We start from the raw sequence: 20,335 nt of genomic DNA, 5'->3' as shown, positions 1-20,335 counted from the left end.
AGTGACTGAATCCTTTATCATGGAGAAGCACGTAACTGTGGAACAACCACAGTTATAAGCAGGAATAAAACAGATAGTTTGAGTATATTTTAGAACTAACTAGAATTCTAGAACAGGTGCTGTAGATTCAGTTCAGTGTATGTACTGGTGATTTAAATTTGACTAAAGGAATCTGTCCCATGTGACTTAAAAACAGTCAGAGTTAGCCAGCCTTGTTTGTCTGTTAAACAAGAACCCTACACTTTAACTGTCACCTTCATGACAAGACATTTATTTATTGTGCACGATCAAGGAACTAGGCATTTTACAGACAGGGTAGAAGACAAAGCTGGGTTTGTGGAGTTTACTGTGTAAGGGGCTAGGTCCTGTGAGATGCCTATGGGGGAAAAGAGAGGTGAAGGCAAGAAATCAGTGGAACCATATATGGTATGCCCTGTCTATACAGACAAAAGTGCTTTTTTTCTCCCAGCTGAGTTTAGGCTACAACATGACCAGCTCTAGAGACCTTACAAGTGGTAAACTATGTCTACATGAGAGTTAAAGGAGGTTTTCAATCAAGTGAAAATGACTAGTGTAAGAGACACTTTTCTGCCAATGTAGATAGAACCATAGTGAGAGCTACAGCAAGTGTCTGCAATACAGAGTCTTAAACAGGTAAATACGAGGGACAGGATGTGACAAAAACAGTGTGACTCTATGGCATCGTCTTGCATATGTCATCTTAGTTCCACAATTTATTTTACCTTCTTTTCAAGTTTTCAGTTATCTATGTGGGGAAGGTAATAGTTACAGGCTTTTTGGAATAAGTATGCTTTAGGCAAAGACTTAAAGGAGGTGAGGGTTAATGCGTGATAGAAGAGGACAGGAAGGGGGCTTTATGTATTTGTAGATTACTATTTCTCTCCCAACCTAAAAGTTCGGTTCTTTTTTACTGCTGTTTCAGTTTCACTTCAATATCAGTTTCCCAGAAGTGTCAGCAACACATAATTGTATACTCCTTTTGTTGTTGGTTCTCTTTGAATAAAATAATTGCAACAGAGTTTTAAAATTAATCTCAAGTCCTAATCATCACCTTTCAAAATTAGAAGCACAAGTGAAGTCACAATTTGGTGAACTTCTTACGATGTGAACCTAAAAAGGCATTAAAGAAAAACTCAAATAAGATCCCAGCAAGGCGGAGGATTTCACCCCCTCCTCCCGAGGCTTTTAAACTATTGGGCATTGTTTATTTTGACTTGTCATTTTATTTAAATATCCTTATTTCTCAAGTATATGAGAACAATTTAGTCACCCTCCCCTCCCACACTAAAATTAACTGTCCTGCTATGTGAATAAACTCATGTGCCGTCTATAGCTACTGCATCATATCAAGTGTTTTTAAGCTCACTCTTCCCATTATATGAGAGTGTAATATGTCCTACATTTTTATATATGATATACAGCTATATACACACAGATCTTTAGGCATTTAATATAGGTCATATGCTGGACTTATACACACAAAAACCAACCCTTCTGCAACATTACTGATATCAGCTATAACATTTTAAAGAATAAAATTAAAAGTTCATCACGTATACCTAATTAATATTCTAACATGGTTTTTGAACAGTTAAAAGTAGACTAGAAATATTTCTGTATCAACCTCCTGAGTGCTCCTGGGCCTAACAAATATGTCCCTACAGTGCATTACTTGTATCACTACTCCAGCTGCATCTTTAAAAATTATAAGTCTATGTTGTATTATAGTAGGCATGTTGTGGGGGCTGGTACTGGAAAGGTTAACCTGTTCAGGTGACTTGGTGATAGGTCTATTTGATTGACAGACAAAAACTCTGGAATGGGACTTAAATTGCAGTAATGATGATTATAAATTTCAATTTAATAAATAATGAAAAACCTAGGAAGAAAATTTTTAAATTATATTCTCAAAGGATTTAGTAACATAATATCTAATGTAAAAAACAAAAGCATTACTGATCAGTCCATATATCTAAACAAATCTTTATTTTACAATTAGTCTAATACCCTTCAATTTAAGGTACTTAAAAGGTGTATTCACACTTTGCGTGTTACCTTAGTACACTTAAATTTATGCCAATGATAATACAGTGTGTATATTAATATATGTAAAACATGAATACAAGCCATCTGGAGAGCAAATGAATAATCAAGGGATTTCAAATTAAACTACAACATTTTCCCTTAGAATCTTTAGGACAACACTGTCAAGTTCAATCTATTCACTTAGATTCCAGAATCAATTTTTCAAACTTTATGACAGGTCTAATAGTTTCCACCTGTTTCTTTTGCTTGACTTTTGACTGGCATGTTACCAGCCAGGGTGGAAATGTAGACAAAGACCCCTATTAGGCTCCGGCTGTTTCTCTACTGTGAGGTCACTCAGCCATTAAATTAGTTCCAGCCTACTTTCTCCTTCTATGTCTTCATTTTTGGTGAATATGTAGGTTTGGGGGAGTGAGGGAGAAGAAAGACAAAGGTTCAGCATTCAGCTTGTGAAAAAAGTAAAGAAAAACCTCAAATCATATTACATTCTGAAACTTAAATGGCAAACTTATGATCTACATAATAATTAAATATGGTTAATTATTAATATAAATTCACCACAAGTTAATGCCTAGTAAGTGACTTCTATAGCACCTTTTCAGTTGACTTAAAATTTGGTAAATCTAAGAGCTATCATTTCTAGAGTTTGAAACACTTATTCTAGGGTTAGACACTTTTCTGCATTTGTTGCACAGCTAAAGAACTCCGGCTCCAAATAGTATTATGTAGAAGCATAATTATTGAAATAAAGGAAAGTTGCAATACTTGTGCAAGGCATCCATTAGGTAATGGCAAAAAGAATCAAGAGCTTTCATCGAATAAAGTTTCTTTAAAGAGCCAAAAGCCAATATCTGCAGTTATAAAATCTGTCTGTTTATGCAAGCCTGAAGTGAAACATACTCTATTTTTAATGGTCTGCTTAACATTACCAAAGTCTTCAGTAGCTACTTTTTTTTAGTGCAAGCAAGGAGATCTTTTTTTCTGAGATTTCCCTTTGGCCTGGATCTCCAATAAAACCTGCTTCTAAGAACTGTGTTTTACTTAGGGATGATTGCTAAAAGAAAGTAATACACTAGTTCCTTCAGCACCCTAGGATGAATTTCATCAGGCCCTGCCAACTTGAACACATCTAACTTATTTAAATATTTTAACCCATTCTTTCCGTATTTTGGCTTGCATTTCCTCCCCCATGTTGATAATATTAATGGTGTTGAGTATCTGGTCACCATTAACTTTTTTAATGATGACTGAAGCAAAATAGGCATTAACCACCTCAGCCTTTTTGAGGTCATCAGTTATTAGCTCTCCTTCCCTATTAAGTAGAGGATCTACACTTTCCTTTGTCTTTCTCTTGCTCCTAATGTATTTAAAGAATCTCTTTCTTATTGCCTTTTATGCATCTTGCTAGGTGTAACTCATTTTGTACCTTTGGCAATGTCTACACTGACGGTGGCAAATTTGTCAATTATCCAGATAGATTGAGCGAAAGTGGAGACCCGCTCAATCTATCCAGAAATCGACGCTACTAATCCACCTCCACCCGGTGGAGTAATGCTGCGTTGATGGGAAGGTATTTCCCATAGGTGCAGAGAACTTAAGACACTGCAGTAAGTATAAATTAGGAAGTCGACGGGAGAGACACAAGCTACTTTACATAGCTTGCGTATCTTCTGTCAACTACCGCCGAATTTTGTGGCAAGTGTAGACATAGTCTGAGTCTTATCTCTACAGGCTTGTGCTATTCTTTTGTACTTCTCAGCCATTCTTCCATGTTTCCAGTTTCTGTAGTATTCCTTTTCAAGTCATTAAAGAGCTCCTAAAGAAGATATTCTTCCTATATTTCCTTCACATCAGGATAGATTCATCGACTCATAGACTAAGGTCAGAAGGAACCAATATGATCATCAAATTCTAGTCTGACCTCCTGCACAAGCAGGCCATGGAACCTCACCCACCCACTCCTGTAATAGACCACTAACCTATGACTAAGTTACTGAAGTCCTCAAATAATGGTTTAAAGACTTCAAGTTACAGAGAATCCACCAGCAAGTGAGCCACACCCCATGCTACGGAGGAAGGCGACAAACCCCCAAGGCCTCTGACAATCTGTCCTAAAGGAAACTTCCTTCCCGACCCCAAATATGGCAATCAGTTAAACCCTGAACACATAGGCAAGATTCACCAGCCAGACACCCAAGAAAGAATTCTCTCTAATAACTCAGAACCCACCAAATGTCCCATCACAGGCCATTGGGCATATTTACCACTAGTAGTCAAAGATCAGTTAATCACCAAATTAGGCTGTCCCATCATACCATTCCCTCCATGAATTTATCAAGCTCAGTTTTGAAACCAGCTAGGTTTTTTGCCCCCACTGCTCTCTTTGGAAGGCTATTCCAGAATTTCACTCCCCTGATGGCTAGAAACCTTCATCTAATTTCAAGTCTAAACTTCCTGATGGCCAGTTTATATCCATTTGTTCCGGTGTCCACATTGGCGCTGATCTTAAATAATTCCTCTCCCTCCCTGGTATTTATCCCTCTGATGTATTTATAGAGAGCAATCATATCTCCCCTCAATCTTCTTTTGGTTAGGCTAAACAAGCCAAGCTCTCTGAGTCTCCTCTCATAAGGCAGGTTTTCCATTCTGCAGATCATTCTAGAAGACCTTCTCTGCACTTGTTCCAGTTTGAATTAATCTTTCTTAAACATGGGGGGGACCAGAACTGCACACAATATTCCAAATGAGGTCTCACCAGGACCTCTGCTACTTTAACGTATTTTTTAAACTCTAATGAATGTTTGAAAATAAAAAAAGGAATTTGGTAATTAAATATTCAAATCACCTAAAAGCATATTAAGCAGAATGTAAAAAATGTATACTATTATAAAGAAAACAGTGGCTTTCTAAATAACACTCATTTTTTATTTTATTGACTAGGTTTAGAAAAATCTTGAGAGTTCTTCTATATATCTGCTTATCTAATGTCTTCACAAAATGTAGCAGATATTAACATTTTGCAACAGGAGAAACAATAGTTAAGTCCTATTATCAAGAAAGTAATTGGCACACTAAGTTTTCCTTCTCAATGACATCTAAATACTCACAAGGCCTCCATTACCATAGAATTGAGCATTTCCTAAGTACTAAGAAATAAAAAATCAGTCTCTTTCCTTCTTACTTGCTAGTCAGTAGGAGATACAGCTTGTGTGCCTAAATAAAGGTTATTGAGCAAAAGCTAAGCTGCAGACAAAAATGTTCAACTTGATTCTGAACATTAAAAAGGTCAGTGTATTTAATTATACGTAAAACATAGTTTAAAATGCTTATCTGAGAAGATCTATGCCAGCATCTTACCCATCAAGAAGATTCATTGTTGTTGATGTCACTTCAGAAAACAGAACAATCTTCCCAAGCTTCTTTGTTTGCAGATTGTGTTGATATGTCTGCAGACTGAAGTGTTCAGATGAGAAGCCTCCCACCTCAGTGACAACTGGTATAAGAGATGGTATTATCTCCATTTCTGACTTGTAAGATGAGACAAATTTAAGGGATATCTTGCTGGATTTTATTAATTCTTCAACATCTACTTTTTTTCCAAGCCACTTCAGAAATGAAATACGGATTTCCTGTGGGGAGGGAAATGAGAGAAATATGCACAATTGCACATTAATGCATACAAACTTTATTTTGAGAACATCTATATTAAAAGGGTCATTTCTACATCAGTATGGAAAAACTAGCCTACATTTTCTAGGCTTCCCCTCCTAGGATCCGATTTCCATTGCCTGATCTGCCCTAGTCTAGCTGCTTGCTTGTCACTTCCTTGACCTGCAACCCAACCCTCTTTGCAGCTTTCTGGCCTCTGAGGCCAACTCCTTTCCTACAACAAGGCTGTTGGTGACTGTCCACACATTCTTTGCCTCACCCACTCAGTTGTGGAACCAATCTAAAACATATTGATGGCCCCACACTGAGTGGGTTAATTTTGGGATACTATCCACTTATGCGCCTATGCTACAGATCCTACGACCCAGAGTTATGACAGACTTCACTGCAAATGTTGCAACAACTAAGTAAAAACCATTTCCATAAAGGCAAACACTGATTCCAGGTAAACCAGTAGGCAACATAATGAAGTTAAGGCAAGGAAGCAAATTAAAGCTATTAAAGCTACTGATTAACTGATTAAAGAAAATGGTAACTTGTATGCTATTTTCCAAGTATACAAATCCTCTATACATTTACACATTTTTGGTGCACCAGGGAAAGGAGGAGCTAAGGATCTGAAACTTGTGGATAAATGGCTCCACAAGAGATTAAGTAGTGAGCATAATAGCCCAATTTATACCAAATGGGCAGATTCTAAATTCAGTTTACTTACTTGTTCAGTCCCAGCATATTCTCCTGTCATGGCATCCATCCAGAGACAAAAGGATTAAAAACCGAGAAAAATCGCACACTATTTACTAATAAAAATACTTAAGTATTCAATCTTGCTCTGACCTTTTCTAAATGGAAAGCACTTGACTCAAACCCAAAGTTGGCAAAGTTTAAAAGACACAGATCTGTGTAAATAGGTATGTATAGAGGTGACAGATAAATCAATCTCTAGGTACATATGCAGCCCCCATTACTGCAGTATTTCAGTGTCTCAAACATTTATCTAGTTATCCTCACAGCCCTTACCGAGCAAAACTGAACTCAGATTCTAGAGTCCCTGTCCAATGTCTTTACTGCAGAACAGTTCATACTACTAATTATTCTCCCAAGTAATTAACCTAACATTCCAAACACCCCTGTCTAATTTTTTTTTAAAACAGATAATAGTGGACCTGTTTTCACCCTCTAGTTATGGACTTTCCTCCCCAAAATTTGCATCTGTTGAAATCTTAGGATGCAAATCTTTCTTGAGCAAGTTATAAGCTTTTTTAATACATTAAAGTAACGATTTTGAAGTCCATTATCTTGAAACCATCTGTGCTAGAAAAATTTGAGTTTATTCTATGCAGTAAGGAAAACTTGTTTTCCCAATGGGACCTCGAACTAATTTCTAGCCACAAAAGAGCCTGAGATGACAGTCTTTAAATAGTGACATTTTTGGATTAAAAAAGGCTACTTTGTCTTTTTTAGATTTTTTTTAGCTCCTCTCAACTCTGCCCACTGAGCTTCAAGACAATTAAAGCACCTGACTTTAAATACAAAAACAGTTCCAATAATTTTTTTCAAACTCTCTCAAACACTGCTTGGCTTTTGCATATAACACAATGAATGATGAAGTAGCATAAAAGTTTTTAGAAGTGCTTCTTCGGGCTGATCTTTGTTATGCGTCTGTGACTTCTCTTAAAGTAATATGCAGTACTCCCAAACTCCTGCTAATAAAGTCTTTATATGCCATTATCATGTGTTATACACAGTAACCTATTATCTGCTATTAATATTTAGCTTTAATTTCTTACAAACAGGTGTAATTTTACATTGCAATCTAGACACTCCCCAAGGAAAACATTCACCTTAATATAAGTATCCAAATCTAAACTCAGAAAAAATAATCCCAACTCACACTGAACAAGGGCATACAGGTTCAGGCCTTAATTTCTTAACACACTTACAGTATGGTTACATTTCTATCCAGATACTCAAAGTGACTGATACTAGTTGCCATAAGTCCCTGTTCACTTTTCATGGCATTTCAATCTTTATAGAAAAGTATGCCTTTTAGTTTACATCGCTGCAACAGTGTGTTACATATTCTATGGAGTATCTGAAGCATATCCTAATGCCAAGACAAGGAGGTACATAGGGGTTACACGAATCTCAAGTCTGATATTTACATTCAAGCTCATCAAAGAGTGTCATGTGAAGTCATTAATAAAAGCCTGTCGTCCTCTGGTCATTAGTATCATTGTGAAACATATGTGCAGATACTATGTAAGGAGTTATGTATATATGATGAAAATATGTTTTTAAAGTCTGTGTCTAGGGACTGGGTTTCCAGCAAAGATGAAAAATAGGTTCTGTCAGACAAGAAATGTTTATCTATCTGGCTGTTTAAATGTAAATTAAGTATTATATATTTCACAATGGGTCGCCACTCACCAGTATAAACCAAATACACATGTAATATTGTGAGTACTTCAAAGAAAAAAACTAACAGGAAGAAAAAACTGTGTGAGTGTGGGGGAAGCCCTATCTTGAGGTGCACTTCAAAGGTTTGCTCTACTATATTTGGGAGACACCTTTCACTGAAGAAGTAAACAAACAGGAAGTTTATTGCACGAGAATGGGGTCCCAAGCAGGCTTGGTTGAAAACACTAGAGGGGACTTTGGTTGGGATAAGTTTCTTCAGACAGAAGGTTAATCTGTTAGTTAAGTTAATCAAGTTAGGGTCTTCAAAGCATGTTATGGTTTTGTTTATATGTAAAGAATGGTTACTTACCTCGTAACTGTTGTTCTTCAAGATGTGTTGCTCATGTCCATTCCCAATTAGGTATGTGCATCACATGCACTGGTGCCAGAAGTCTTTTCCCTGGTGGTACCCGTAGGGCTGGTTCTAGTGCCCTCTGCAGCTATGCAAGAATGCACCTATATATAGGGCACCACTGGCCCCCCTCCCTCTCAGTTCCTTCTTGACAGAATTTCAACTGAGGGGAAGGTGGGTGGGTTGTGGAATGGACATGAGCATTATCTCGAAGAACAGTTACAAGGCAAGTAACCATTCTTTCTTCTTAGAGTGTTTGTTCATATCCATTTCCAATTAGGTGACTTACCACCCCAGAGGTAACTAGGAGTTCACAGATGTGTCCTCTGCAACACCACCCTGCCAAAACCGTCATTGTCCTGGTCTTGCTGAGTGATGCCATAAGGGTATGTAAAGGTATGCACTCAGGACCAAGTAGCAGCTCAACAAATATCCTGTATGGGGACATGCGCCAGGAAGGCCGCCGAAGACGCCTGGATCCTTGTGGAGTGGGCATCATAGATGTTGGGGGTGCAACTCCCGCCTGCTCATAGCAAGTTCTAATACAGGATGTAATCCAATTCGAGATCCATTGTGATGACATCAGCCGCCCCTTCACTCAGTCGGCAATTGCAGTGAAGAGTTGCGTAGAGGACAGAATGGCTTAGTCCTCTCTATGTAAAAAGCCAGATCTCTCCTAACATCAAGACTGTGGAGACATCTCTCCTCATTAGGAAATGTGAGGCTTTGGAAAAAAGATCAATAGGAAAATATCCTGGTTGATGTGGAAGTTGGAAATCACTTTTGGCAGGAAAGCCAGGTGCAGTCGCAACTGGACCTTGTCCTTATAGATGATTGTATAAGGAGGCTCAGAGGTCAAGGCTTTAATCTTTGAGACCCACCTTGCTGACGTGATTGCCATCAGGAATGCGACCTTCCAGGACAGGTGCATCAGAGAACAGGAAGCCAAGCACTCAAAGAGTGACCCAGTGAGCTTGAGAAAACAAGGTTCAGTTCCCATTGGGGAACTGGGTCCTGTAGGGGTGGAAAGCTGTTCCAGGCCTCTGATGAATCTATTCGATATTTCATGCTAGAAGACCGTTTTCCCTTGTACAGGGGGGTGAAGAGCCGAAATGGCTGCCAGGTGCACCCTGACTGACAAGACGACCAAATTTCCTTGTTTTAGGTGGAGCAGATAATCCAAGATTACCTGGATGCGTGATTTTGTTGGAGAAATATCGCAATGGGCTACCCAGCAGGTGAAACATTGCCATATGGCCAGGTTAGAAGCTCCCGTGCAAGGCTTTCTGCTCTCCAACAGAACCTGCTGGACCTGACCTGAGCAGGATTGCTCTTTCAGACTCAGCCATGGAGCTACCAAGCTGTGAGGTGCAGGGAGGCCAGATCCAGAGGGAGCAGACGACCATGATCCTGCAAGAAGTGGTCCGATTGGGACGGTAATGTCCAAGGGCAGGCTACAGACAGATCAAGCAACATCCCAAACCAACATTGACACTGCCAAGCCAGGACTACCAAGATGATCCAAGCCCTGACTCTCTTGACTTTTATGAGGACTTTGTGAGACAGCTGTCCAGGACAGGAGAAAGGTGTTGGTCAGACAGTCTGTGTGGAGTCTTGGTAGGGAACAGAAATGGTTGCACTTCCGGTCCCACCTGGTGGCGAAAAGGTCCATTCAGGAAGTGCCCCACCTCTGGAAGATACTCCTGGACACCTCTCGCTATAGGCACCACCCCTAGTGAGACCAAAAGGACCTGCTGAGGTGGTCTGCTAACGTATTCCTGATCCCTGGGAAGTTCAGTGCTTCCAGGTGAATGCCGTGGTTCACACAGAAGGTTCCCCAAGCACAAGGTCTCCTGACAAAGGATTGGGGATCAGGCCTCCCCTGCCTGTTGATATAGTACATTGAAACTATGTTGTCTGAGAGTACCTGAACGACTTCGTTAGAGAGCTGAGGTAGGAACACCTTGCAGGCCAGTTGAATGGCCCCGTTTCCTGGGATTGATATGTAAGGATAGCTCATCTCTGGTCCAGAGGCCTTGAGTCCTGAGGGAAGCAAGGTGAGTTCCCCATCCCAGCTCCGGGGCATCTGAAACCAGCAATAACATTGGCTGCGGGGCCGTGAAAGGGACTCCCGCTAGTGTTTGATGTGGATTCAGCCACCATTTGAGAGAGGCAAGTATTTGAATAGGGCCCGTGAGGATCACATCAAGGTGGTGCCTGGACGAGGAGTTACCAGCCACATTTGGAGAGATCAGAGATGCATTCTGACATACTGAACTATATAAGTGCAGGCTGCCATTTGACCTAGTAGGCTGAGGCATACCCTCGTTGTCATGAGAGGGTGGGCTGATATGTGAGTTATCAGCTCCAATATAGCCTTGATATAGACTTGGCTTCTGGTAAGAGTGCTCTGGCTCGTGTGGAGTCTAGGACTACTCTGATAAATTCTATCTTCTAGACTGAAATGAGTGTTGACTTTTGTTTGTTTATTAATAGACGGAGTGTTCGACAGGTGATCCTTACCAACTCGATGCTGCCCTGGATTTGCATTCTCGATCAGCCCCCGATGAGCCAATCATCTAGGTAAGGGAAGACCTGTATGCTCCGTCACCTGAGATGGGCCCCTACCAACACCATGCACTTGGTAAATACGCATGGCGCAGTTGAGAGGTCAAAGGGGCATGGTGGTGAAGCGGTAGTGCTGCATGCCCACCATGAATAGTAGAAACCTTCTGTGATCTAGGAAAATGGAGACATGGAAATAGGCATCCTTTAGGTCGAGGGCAGTGTACCAGTCATCTGGATCCAGAGAAGGGATGATGGCGACTAAAGAGACCATACGGAACTTCAACTTCTTGAAGTATCTGTTGAGGTCTTGCAGGTCCAGAATAGGTCTTAAGCCTCCTTTTGCTTCTGGAATCAGGAAGTAGTGGGAATAGAAGCCTCTCTCCCTCAGTTTTCAAAGAACCTCCTCCACTGCACCCACTTGCAAGAGAGCCTGCACCTCCTGGACAAGAAGTTGCTTGTGATAGGGACGGAGAAGGAGGGTGGAGAGGTGAGAGTGAGGTAAACTGGAGGGTGGAGCCGATGACTACCGTATTCAAGACCCAGCAGTCTGACGTTATGGTAAGTCCATGTCGGGAGGAAGGAGGTAAGGCAGGATGAAAACAGTAGGGAATCTGGCTCCTGGATAGTGGCTGGTAGGCAGCCCTCAGGTGCTCCTTCAAACGTTCTGTTTGCCTCCTTGGTGGTGGCAGTTCGAGCCTGATTGGGAGGGGGGCAGTAGCTGTAGCAATTGGCCTCAGCACCACTTGTAACCCCTATTCTTTCTTTTATAGGGCTCTCCACCAGGTGGTCCCACAAACCTTTGTGGTTGTTGGGGCCTGAAGTGCTTCCTGGCAGATGATGGTGTCTACAGGTCCAGGGATTGCAACGTGATCCTTGAGTCCTTCAATCAGTGTAGTCTGGCCTCAGTTTGGTCAGCGAACAGAGCTGTGCCTTAAAAGGGGAGATCCTGTATGGACTGCTGGACCTCTGTTGAAAGGTCAGATGATTGAAGCCAGGATGTCCTTCTCATTGATGCCACTGATGCCATATTCCTGGCTGCGGAATCGGCTGCATCTGAGGCTGCTTGAAGGAAAGCTCTAACGACCATCCTCCCTTCCTCCAGGATGGACTTGAACTCTCGCTTGGAGATCTGCAACAGGGATTCAGAGAATTTACTCAAAGACTGCCAGATATTGAAAAGGTATCTTCCGAACAGTGCCTGCTGGTTGGATACGCATAAGTGTAGAATTAACCTTGCGTCCAAACAGATCTAGTTTTTTGGCCTCCTTATTTTTCGGGGTAGAACTCATCTGGCCCTGCCTGGCCCTTTTGTTGGCAGCTGCTACCACCAACAATCCCAGTGAAGGATGAGTGAACAAATATTCAAATCCCTTATCAGGCACATAATATTTCTTTTCAACCTGCTTGGATGTAGAGGGTAAGGAAGCTGGGATCTGTCACAGTGCCTTTGCCATTTTCACTACTCCATGCCCTGGCAGAGGGAACGAGGTCCTTTTCCCTGGCCGGGGTTGTTCCCTCCAGGCTCTCAATGGTTGCCCCTTCCTGGTCAAACTCCACATCCAGGACCAGGGCCATGTCTTAGGCCACAGAAGACCATGGCACCAAGGCTCCTGCGAATGAGTGCTCTTGTGGGGCTGTGGTTTGGGGGAACCATGGGGTCCAGAACTGCCACAGTTCCAGCCACTGCCATTGGGGCCATGGCCCCATTAGTGACATCATGGGGAAACAGGCCTCCGGGTTTGAGCACTGTCCTCTTGGTATGGTCACCTCGTCTTCATTTGAGTCCAAGGAGCTGCTGGGTGGATCATGGGGACACCAACACCAGTTGCCCCTCTGTACCATGCCATGAGTACCATTGTTTCAATACCAGGGAGAGGTGCTGGGAGCCTGGGTGCCAGGTGTCCTGCGATCTGCTTTTGTCCTTTGGCTTCCTATAAGGACTCAGCAAGAAGCCCCGGGCTCCTGAAGATCTGTGACAGGAGTCTGCAGATCAGTGCCAAGGCTCTGGAGATCAGCGCCAAGCATCTGGAGATCAAAGGTGGAATTCCAACCTCTCACCATGCGTTTCCAGGGGCTGGTGCTATAGATCCCGTGACATCGGCACAATGGAGTGTGGCACCCTGGGGATGGGGATCACTGTGGCTGCCTCTGTAGGGGTTTTCCCCTCAAAGAGGTTGCCGAGAGCATGGGTGCTGGTTCCCAGTACGGAAGCCTCCCTTCCCTGGGCGTTGGCAACAAGGGGATCACCAGAAGTTCTTTCATTGCCCAGAAAACATCAGGAGTAGTGGGCACCATCAGGTGCCAATGGCTTTTGCCACTCCCCAGAGTCAGCAGCAGGCCTGGGACCAGGTTTGAGATCCAGACTGGCGTCAACCCCCTCAGGGCCTCCGGGGATGAGTAGTTCAACACAGGTCTTGCTTGAACTCCCGTGCCCTTCCTATCCATCTTTGGCGCTGGTCAGTGCCCTTGTTCAGCTTTTTTGGGTTTCTTCTTCAGCATCGGTGATGTTGATCAGTATCAGGAAGATGGCTGTGCTGGGAGAGCGTTGCGCATTGAAGCTGATGTGCTCGGAGCCGAGTCCGACAGCGGTTCCGACACAGGTCTGAGAGCTGATTCCATGAGGAGGACTCTAATGTAATGTCCCGATCCATTTTGGTCCTTAGTCAGAAACGCCTGCAGATGTTACACTTCTCCCACATGTGAGCTTCTCGTAAGCACTTCAAGCAGCTCTAATGCAGATCATTCAATGCCATAGGCTTCTTGCAAGAAGTGCAGGGTTTAAAACCCAGAGACCGGGGCATATCCGGTTTCTGGGTCATTTGCTAAACTATCAACTATTTCTATATCAACTTACAACAAAAGCTAACTATATGATAAATAAAAACACACTAATAATAAGAAAAAAAACCACTAGGTTTGAAGGAATTTGCAGTGGTAAGAAGGAATTGAGAAGGGGGCCGGTGGTGCCCTACACATAGGCACATTTGTGCACCACTGCAGAAGGCGCTAGAGCCAGCCCTACAAGTACCACTAAGGAAAATCTTCCAGCACCAGTGCACACACCTAACTGGGAATGGACATGAGCAAGCACTCGAAAAAGAACAAATTTGTTTCAAGTACTCTCACCCACTATCACTTGAGTCTCTATTCTTTGATAAAAAAAAGTTACTTACCTTCTGTAATGGTTGTTCTTTGAGATATGTTGCTTATGTCCATTCTAAGCAGGTGTGCATGCACAGTCGTTGGAAGGTTTTTCAGCCAGTGGTACCCATCAGGTCGGGGTATGCTCCCCCTGGAATGGTGCCCCCATGGCGCTGTATAAATAGAGGCCCGCCAACCCACCACCTATCCAGTTTCTTCTTGTTGATTGGCTCTGACAAGAGGGATAGGTGGGTGGGTACTGGAATGGACAAGAGCAACACATCTCGAAAAATAACAGTTACAGAAGGTAAGTAACCATTTTTTTCTTCTTCAAGTGCTTGCTCATGTCGATTCCAAGCAGGTGATTTCCAAGCAGACCAACGGAGGAGGGGTCGGAGCTCACGAGATTGCCGACTGGAGCACTGCTCTACCAAATGCCGCATTGTCCCTGGCATGCTGGGTAATAGCATAATGCGAAGAAAATGTGTGTATAGAAGATCAGGTTGCAGCCCTACAGATTTCCTGTGTGGGAATGTGAGCCAGGAACACCGCTGACAAGGCCTGAGATCTCGTGGAATGTGCCGTGGGAACTGGAGCTGGAACCTTGGCTAGCTCGTAACACACCCTTATGCATGAGGTAATCCAGGATGAAATCCTCTGAGAGGATACTGGAAGGCCTTTCATCCTTTCTGCCACAGCAATTAAGAGCTGATTCTATTTACAAAAGGGTTTAGTTCTCTCTATGTAAAAAGCCAGCGCCCGTCTGACAGCCCTGCTGTTGGGCATGCGGCTTTGGAAAGAACACTGGCAAGAAAATCTCCTGACTATCATGAAATTGAGAGACCACCTTGGGCAGGAAATCCGGGTGCGGGCACAGCTGCACCTTGTCCTTATGAAATATTATATACAGAGGCTCTGAGGTCAATTCCTTGGGTTCAGACACTCTCCTTGTCAAGGTAATAGCAACGAGGAAGGCTACCTTCCACGATAGGTACAACAGAGAACATGAAGCTAGGGGCTCAAAGAGGAGGCCCATCAACTTATTGAGTACCAGGTTAAGGTCCCATGCTGGGATTGGACGGTGTACTGGAGGCTAAAGTCTGTCTAAGCCTTTGAAGAAACAGGACACCATAGGGTGGCAAATATCAAGCGGCCCCTTTCTCCTGGAAGGAAGGCGGAGATAGCCGCCAAGTGCACCTTCACAGATGCAACCACCAAACCTAACTGTTTCAGGTGCAGTAAGCAGTCCAGAATAAGAGACAGCGAAGCCTGCATTGGAAAAGTGCCCTTTTGTAGCGACCATACTGAGAACCTCCTTCATTTAGCCAAGTACGCCACTCTGGCGGATGACTTCCTACAACTGAGAAGAACCTTCTGCACGTGCTCTGAGCACTCTGCCTCCCTCAGGTTCAACCACGCAGCTTCCATGCTGTGAGATGAAGTGACTCTAGGCTGGGGTGACACAGCCTACTATGGTTCTGCGTAATCAGGTCCGGAACCAGTGGCAGGGTGATTGGGGTGTCTACGGATAGCTGCAGCAGCGTTGTGTACCAGTGTTGCCTTGGCCACGCTGGGGCTATAAGAATAACTGAGGCCCCGTCTCTTCTGATTTTCAGGAGGACTTTGTGGACAAGAGGAAGCTGCAGGAACGTGTAGAGCAGGTGGTGAATCCAGGGAAGGATGAACGCATCCTCTCATGGAACCTGGGCTGTGCCCCTGGTAGGAGCAAACTGGTGGCACTTCCTGTTGGACTGCATCGTGAATAGGTCCACTTGGGGAAACCCTCACCTCTGGAAAATAGTTCTCAAGATATCCACATGGAGAGACCACTCGTGGGTGTTGAAGGAGCCAATGAGATGATCCGCCAGCTCGTTCTGGCACCGGGGAGCGGGCGATGCAAATGTCCCAGAGTTTGATGGCTTCCCGGCACAGGGGAGAGAAACGTGCTGTTCATATAGAACATCATTGTGGTGTTGTCTGTCAATACTGATTCCTCTTTGCCTGTCAGGTAAGACTGGAATGCCTGGCAGGCCACCTGATCACCTGCCGCTCTCTGACATTTATGTGGAATGACAGCTCCTCTGGGGACCAAATGCCTTGGGTCCTCTGTTCACCAAGGTGCGTGCCCCACCCCAAGGCCGAAGCATCCGTCACCAGCAACAGCTGCAGCCTGGCAAATGGGACCCCTTGGCACACACGATAGAGGTCAAGCCACCACTGAAGGGATTCTATAATCTGTGGTGGGAGGGAGACCACTCTCTTCAGACTCTCTCTGTGGGGTCGGTAGACCGATGCTGGAGAGGTCTGGGTAACAGCCTCATATACTAGAACTCATACGTGCAGGAGGCCATGTGGCCTAGAAGCGTCAGGCAACTATGAGCTGTCGTAGTAGGAAAGTTACTGGGGGTCCTTTATTATGGAGCCGATAGTCTGGAAATAAGACTCTGGCAGCAGAGCTCTGGCCTGAACTGAATCCAGGACTGCCCCTATAAATTCTATTTTTTGTGTGGACGCTGGAGTCAACTTGCTCATGTTTAGCTGCAGACCCAGGTTGAGGAATGTCGCCCATATTAGAGTGACGTGTGCTTCCACCTGCTTCTTGGAGCAGCCCTTGACTAGCCTATCATCCAGATATGGGTATACCTGGACACCGTGTCTACTCAGGAATGCAGCGACCACAGCATGCATTTAGTAAAGACTCTCGGAGCCGCCGATAGGCCAAAAGGGAAGATAGTGAATTGGTAGTGGTTGTGTCCTACTACGAACTTGAGAAGCCTCCTGTGGGAGGGTATTATTGAGATACGGAAATAAGCATACTTTTAGGTCGAGGGCGGCATACCAGTCCCCTGAATACAGAGATGGAATGATTGAGGCTAGGGAGACCATGCAGAATTTCAGCTTTCTTACAAACCTGTTGAGATTCCGCAGGTCAAGAATAGGCCTGAACCCCTCTTTTGTCTTCAGGATTAGGAAATATCTGGAGTAAAACCCCTTTCCCCTTAGCTCCTGAGGGACCTCTCCTGTGTGAAGCAACTCCTGCATCTCTCTTATGAGAAGTTTTTAGGGTCTTGTAAGATGGGATAGAACAACATTGGAGGGAGTATCTCATTTCTACTATGCACAACACACATCTGTCTGATGTTATTCGAGCCCAGGCATGGTAGAAATGGGATAATCTGTTGCGGAAAGGGGAGGGAGGGAAAGATCCAGTAACTGTCCTCGAGTGTCACCTTTAGGCGCACCTTCAAAAGTTTTGTTTTGGCCCTGGCAGCTGCTCCCTGTGCCTTTGCCAGGGTAGGGTGGCTGAGGCATCCAGTGCCTATTACTCCTGGCCCGTCTCCTGTAGACGTCCTGCCAAGGATGCTGAGGATAAAACCTTTGCCCAGACTGGGGCCTAAAGTGCTTCCTCTGCGTGGAGTGCGTATACAGCCCAAAGGATTTCAGAGTCGCCCTAGAGTCCTTTAGGCTGTGGAACTTGAGTCCGTTTGCTCCAAAAATAGCCCCACTCCTTCGAAGGGAAGGTCCTGGATGGTGGACTGGAACTCAGGAGGGAAGCCTGACACCTGCAGCCAAGAACTTCTTCTCATGGCCAGTCCTGAAACCATAGTCCTTGCTGCGGAGTCTGCAGCGTCTAGCGCAGCCTGTAATGATGTCCTGGCTACAGCTTTTCCCTCCATGGCTCCAAATTCTGTTTTGGACTCAGCCGGAAGGTGGTCTTTAAACTTCGCCATTGTGTCCCACGAGTTGAAGTTATATCTGCTGCAGATTGCCTGTTGGTTGGCGATTCTCAGCTGCAGGCTCCAGGTGGAGTAGACCTTCCTCCTGAACAAGTCTAGTCTCTTAGGCTCCTTCGCCTTTGGTGTAGGGCCCTGCTGATCCCTGCCTTTCCTTTTTGTTCACCGCAGACACGATGAGCGAACCAGGCTGAGGGTGGGTAAAGAGATACTCATGCCCTTTGGAAGGGGTGAAATATTTCCTCTCTATCCCTTTTGCTGTAGGTGGGACAGAGGCTGGTGTCTGCCAGTGTCTTTGTCGTGGACTGCACCATTTTAATCAGAAACAGGGCTACTCTCGAGGGGCCCTCCGGAGCCAAGATGTCCACCATTGGTCTATGGACTCTAAAACCTCCTTCGCTTGTAGACCCAGGTTTTGGGCCACCCTTCTCAAGAGCTCATGGTGAATCCTATTGTCCATGGGCAGGGCGGTGGTCGACGTTCCTGCTACTAATTCATCAGGGGAGGAAGATGACGAGGCCCTGGATCCTTCTTCTGCCTCAGGAATGTCCTGGCCTGTCAGGTTCTCCATACCTGGGACCTCCCTACAGGCGTCAGGTGCCACCTTGGTACCCAGATCTACCTCCTCTCTGGCACCGCATGCCACACCATCTATCCTCAGCAGCATCACCTCCCTATGCCCACTGGCTTCAGTGCTGTGCAGTACAGAGCTGCATTCCTGGATGCCAGCCTCATGGCTCTCTGAGGCGATCAAATAAGGCCCCTTGGGCTGCAACCCTTGGACTTGGTGATACACCCACGGGGTCCAGAAGGGCCATTACTGAGGCGCCTGCCGCTGCATAGGCCAAGGTCCAGCGGGGAGTGCTTGCTCTCTACTTGCCTTATAGTATCGCCTCTCCAACCTGTGTCTCTTCAAGGTACCAGAGTCTACCTGAGTCTGATGACCTGGACTCTAATCGCCGGGACCACAGTGGTGCTGAGGTAGCTGTAGCCTTTGAGAGGTGCCACAGTGCAGGAGATTGATGGCGAGATGACCGGTGCCGAGGCAAGGGTGATGCCAGAAATCCTTGGTCTGGCACCTTCACTCCCAAGATGGGGGACTGCTGTGCCATCATGACAATCAGGTCTCGCGCCACCTCAAATGTATCTGGCATGGAGGGGAGGTCCAGGTCTTCCACCTCGCTCTTTCTCACCAGGAAACCCATACTCACCGGGCTCATAGGCGCTCGCTGCCGAGCCACCACTGGTGGTTCCGTGGACCCTTGCACTGAAGATGCCTGTGGGCATAATGGGCCAGTGCCCTCGTCCATGGGCCGCACCGTAAGTGAGTGCCCCCTGTCTACCCTGTGCTTCTTACAGGGTACCGGTGAATAAGATCAGTGCCGAACAGTCTCTGCCACTGGTGAGTGTCGGTGCTGAGGCTCCCTCTGTGCCGAGGACTTCTTCAGCGTCAGGCCTCTAACTGACACTGGGGCACTGTGCACTGACACACCTGGTGCCAGGTCCAGGGGTTGCGACTGAAGAGCTGCCTCCATGAGGATCTGCTTTAGGTGTACACTCCTCTCCTTACGGCTCCTCAGTAATAATTTTTACAGATCTTGCAACTATCTGTTTGGTAAGACTCCCCCAAACACTTCAAGCAAGAGTTGTGAGGGTCACCTTTCAGCATAGATTTGTGGCATGATCCGCAGGGTCTGAAGCCTTGGGCCCGAGGCATACCCCAGAGCCCCGGGTAGGTGAGTCCCAGAAACAGGGAAACCACTTACTATTACTTAACACTTATCTATCACTATATAACTACAACAGACTAACTCTAACTTTCTAACTATTTACAGGAACAGCTAAGGACAATGGGGAAAGCTTGCAGAAGCAAGGAGACCAAAGCACCAACAACTGTCATGAGCAGTAAGAAGGAACTGGAAAGGCGGTGGGTTGGCGGGCTCCTAAATACAGCGCCATAGAGGCACCATTCCAAGGGGTGCCTACATCGACCTGACAGGTACTGCTGGAAAAACCTTCCAACGACTGTGTACGCAGTGCGCACACACCTGCTTGGAATTGACATGAGCAAACACTCGAAGAAGAATTAACTTACCCTGGTTTTCACTGTAAATATATCTAAGTGCTGTGGTGTTAAGCAAAGTGAAGATCCTGTGCTGAATCTTACAGGCTGATGTGTACTGTTCCTTTGGGAACAGCAGGCCTGGTAACTCTGTGAGTGTTCAGTGGATAAAGGGTAGGAAACTTCAGGAAATGCTTGGAGGGCTTAGGGGATTGGTTTGTATCTATCATGCATCTAACATGCATAGGTGGAGCGAGGCCTGGAAAGTAGCACCTGTGCTGC

General features: G+C 45.0%; 1 protein-coding gene across 5 annotated transcripts in view; it reads right to left on the bottom strand.

The window, feature by feature from the left end:
- Positions 1-20,335, bottom strand: part of HLCS (holocarboxylase synthetase) — a 216,539-nt gene that overhangs the window by 115,290 nt on the left and 80,914 nt on the right. For all 5 annotated transcript variants that reach the window (XM_067545271.1, XM_067545270.1, XM_067545269.1 and 2 more), the window contains exon 6: positions 5,425-5,696. In XM_067545271.1, the coding sequence (XP_067401372.1) occupies positions 5,425-5,696 (272 nt within the window). The remainder of the gene's footprint in view (positions 1-5,424; positions 5,697-20,335) is intronic.

Source organism: Emydura macquarii, unplaced genomic scaffold (assembly GCF_026122565.2).
Source record: "Emydura macquarii macquarii isolate MOO-44397 ecotype Brisbane River unplaced genomic scaffold, CSIRO-AGI_Emac_v2 contig_1043, whole genome shotgun sequence".
Lineage (NCBI taxonomy): Eukaryota > Metazoa > Chordata > Testudines > Chelidae > Emydura > Emydura macquarii.
Note: the sequence above shows the minus strand (reverse complement) of the source record. Positions and strands in the feature narration are given on the sequence as shown.